The sequence below is a fragment of the Eimeria tenella genome, genomic scaffold, assembly GCF_000499545.2.
Source record: "Eimeria tenella Houghton genomic scaffold, Eth_scaff1218, whole genome shotgun sequence".
Taxonomy (NCBI): domain Eukaryota; phylum Apicomplexa; class Conoidasida; order Eucoccidiorida; family Eimeriidae; genus Eimeria; species Eimeria tenella.
In genome coordinates, this window is record NW_013543689.1 from 1 (window position 1) to 3,670 (window position 3,670).

Below are 3,670 nucleotides of genomic sequence, written 5' to 3' on the forward strand. Positions count from 1 at the left end.
GCAGCAGCAGATCTCGCTGCTCTGCTGCAGTGGATAACACAAAGATCAAATAAATAAAGCCCCATTAAGCCATGGGGGCCCCCCACATGGGGCCCTACTTTGAGGGCCCTTATTTTGAGGCGTCTTGGGGGGCCCCCGTGGGGGCCTGTGGAGCCTCTTTGGGGGCCCAGTGGGTTTTTTCGGGGCCCCCTCTGGGGCCCATGAGGGCCCTTACGGGGGCCTACGGGCCCCTGTGGGTTCTTTTGTGGGGTCCTAGGGGGCCCCTGTGGGGGCCTAGGCGCCCCCTGTTGGGGCCTAGGGGCCCCCTGTGGGGTCCTAGGGGGCCCCTATGGGGGCGTAGGGGGCCCCTGGAGATTGCTGGGGGCCCCTGAGGGCCCCTGCTAGGTTGGCAGCCCCGCAGGGTTTACTGAGCTTGGAAGGCCCCCGGGGGCCCCATAGGGTTTACCGAGCTTTGGGGGCCCCCTGGGGGACCCCTGGGGGCCCCCCTAGGGGCCCATCTGGGGTCCCCCTGGGGGCCCCTCTGGGGGCCTCCGAGAAGCTGCTGGGGCCCTGTGTCTTTGCTGCTTCTCTGAAATGCCTTTAAAGACACTTTGAGGGGCCCCAGAAACAAAAAGAAAAGGAGAGTCTCCTTTAAATAGAGGGGCCCCTAAATGTTTTAAAAGAGTTGAAGCGGGATAGATAGCTACAAATAAGAGCATTTGCATGTCTAGGCCTAGGCCTAGAGTTTAGGGTTTAGGGTTTAGGGTTTGGGGTTTGCGCTGACTGTGAAAGCCTCACTTCAGCGACCCTGCGTGTAGCGCGTAGGGTTCACGGTTTAGAGTTTAGAGTTTAGGGTTTAGGGTTTAGGGTTTACGGCTTAGGACCAGTAGTAGCTGTCTGAACCCAAACATGGATAAATGCAAATGCATTTAAGTATTTTTTTAATTGCAAATATGTTTATAAATATTTTAAAATAGAATTCTATTTTTGAAAATACTTTTTAATGCAAAAATACATTTTTAAATCTGTCTACAAATCTGCACAAAATGCCCAGGTGTCCGTACTTCATGTGAATATCTTAGAATAATTAAATTCATATTTATTATTCACATTATTATTTATATCTATATTTATATTGTGTACATATAATTACTTCTATTCGTATTTACATTTGCACTTATTTATTTAATTTTATCACTTACATTTATGTTTATCTTTACGTTTATGTTTACATTTATATTTTCATTTATATTCATATTTATATTTACATGTGTATCTATATTGATTTTCACATTTACATTTACACTTATATTTATATTTGTATTTATATTTGTATTTATATTTACATTTATATTTCTATTATCATTTATATTTATATCTGTATTTATATTTAAACGTATATTTACATTGATATTTTATTTATAACTTATATTTATATTTAATATTAATATTTCTATTATCATTTATATTTATATTTAGAAGGATCATTTACATTTGAATTTACATGTTTTATTTAATGTATTTCTGTATGTATGTGAATACACACACGCCCACAAATATAAATAAACACATCAGCATAAATATGCACAAAGTTCTCTTTTTATAAAATAGAACAAGGTAAAATAAAACAAAACAAAATAAAATAAAATAATAAAATAAATAAAATAAATAAAATAAAATAAAAGCAGCATACAGGAAATAAATGAAAGAAATACAACTTCACAGAAGTTTTGACTCAGAATGTTAAGAGCTCCTTGTTTGCAGCTCAGAAGTTTTTGCTGCTAATCTTTGGCCAGAAAATATACATTTAAGCAGCAGCAGCAGCAACAGCAGCAGCAGCAGCTGCTGCTGCTGCTGCTGTTTGCATGCGCAGGACCGCAATAAAAAAAGACACGTTTCACCAGGTGTACGTACACCCCGTATACCAGCAGTGCTGGTATACGGGGGTATACAGCAGTGCTGCTGCATGCACGGCAGCTGTCTGTACAGACACCCGGGAGAAGTTTTTCTGTGCGCAAGCAGCAGCAACAGAATCAGCAGCAGCAGCAGCAGCAGGTGCTGCTGCTGCTGCTGTTTGCAAGCGTAGGGCCGGCCCTCGGGCGCCACAACGGCAGCAGCTTGGCTATCTGTTCACTATGGGCTCACGAAATCCCCTCTAAAAGCAACAACAGCAGCAGCAGCAGCAGCAACAGCTGCAGCAGCAGCGCAGCAGCAAAGCACTTCCCCTCCTAACCTTCTACGATGACGACTAGCGCAGCAGCAGCAGAGCAGCAAAGTGAAGATTCAAGCGAGGGCAGGTCTAAAGGAACCGTGCGCCCTGCAGCAGCAAGGCCCTGGCTTCCTGCATCAGCTGCAGCAGCAGCAGCGCCTGCAGGTGGTGCAGCAGGTGCTGCTGCATCCACTGCAGCACCAGCAGCGCCTGCATGTGGTGCATCAGCTGCTGCTGCATAAGCTGCAGCAGTAGCAGCGCCTGCAGGTTGCGCAGCAGCTGCTGCTTCAGCAGGTGCAGCAGCAGCAGCCGCTGCAGGTGGTGCAGCAGGAGCTGCTGCTGCACGCACTGCGCCAGCGACAGGCCGGGCAGCAGCCGCAGCAACGTCTGCATCCCTGCTGCTGCAGGTAGCTGCAGCAGGCCCTCTTGCAGCTGCATCAACGCCTGCTTCCTTGCTGCTGCAGTTAGCCGCAGCAGGCCTCCTTGCAGCAGCAGCCGCTGCTGCTGCCGCTGAAGCGCCTGCATGCGCGCTGCACAAAGTGGCTGCAGCAAGTTTTGCTGCTGCAGCAGCAGCCGCAGCAGCGGCATGAGACGCAGCAGCTGATGTGCGCCTAGCGTAGGTCTTCTTCTGCTTCTGTCCTCCGCCGCATCACCAAAATCTCCACCATCCTCACCAGCAGCAGCAGCAGCAGCAGCAGCAGCAGCAGCAGTTTAGGGCTCTTCGGGGTCTGCGTCTGGGCGTTTGGCGCTTTCGAAGTCCATGTCGACGGGCTGGAGTCCGGAGGCCCAGCGCTCCTTGAGGCGGTCTGCTGCTGCTGCTGCTGCTGCTGCTGTTTCCTCCACGGCGTTGTAAGTGTAGCCCTGCAGCATTTGCTGCACCCCTCCTGCTGCTTGCACTTCTGCTGGAACTAAACTACTAAACACCGCCCCACAGCTCGCGCAGCTCGAGGCCTCCGGGGGCTTCTCGTGCAGGCAGCAGGGGCACGCCGCCCGCGCAAATATCCAGTCTGCAGCAGCAGCAGCAGCAGCAGCAGCAGCAGCAGCAGCAGCAGCAGCGGCGGCGGCGGCGGCGGGATCAGCGGCGACAGCGGCGGCGGCGGCGGCGGAGGCAGCGGCGGGGGCGCACGCAAGTGGGAAGGTGGTATTAAATTATTTTATTTTTAATTTTATTTTTAATTTAATTTAATTTTGTTTTATTTATGCTTTTATTTGTAGTTGTATTTGCAATTAATGCATTTGTGCACTTCATGCATTAACGGATTCAAATTATTTGAAGTGCATTTTTCAAAAATCCAGTTTGCTGCGGAGTCCCGAATGAGGGTTTAGGGTTTAGGGTTTAGGGTTTAGGGTTTACCCAAGTCCCCATCTTCTTCCAACTCCTGCAGCTCATTCTCTCCGCCCAAGACGACGCCGTCGACCAGCACTTGGGGCAGCTCCACTGCAGCAGCAAGCCACCAAACCCTAAACCCTAAACCCTAAACC

The 3,670-nt window shown here is 49.3% G+C and overlaps 2 protein-coding genes across 2 annotated transcripts; both read right to left on the bottom strand.

The window, feature by feature from the left end:
• Positions 1-2,278: 2,278 nt before the first annotated feature.
• ETH_00015600 (uncharacterized protein) lies at positions 2,279-2,776 on the bottom strand (the record flags this gene model as incomplete). Its single annotated transcript, XM_013378953.1, has 1 exon — positions 2,279-2,776. The coding sequence occupies one exon, from the start codon at positions 2,774-2,776 to the stop codon at positions 2,279-2,281; it is 498 nt and encodes a 165-aa protein (XP_013234407.1).
• Positions 2,777-2,899: 123 nt separating this feature from the next.
• ETH_00015605 (uncharacterized protein) lies at positions 2,900-3,626 on the bottom strand (the record flags this gene model as incomplete). The annotated part of the gene is made up of 2 exons (XM_013378954.1): positions 2,900-3,195; positions 3,543-3,626. Coding segments are annotated over 2 exons (380 nt in total), but the record flags the coding sequence as incomplete, so codon positions are not given.
• Between the last annotated feature and the right edge of the window lie 44 nt (positions 3,627-3,670).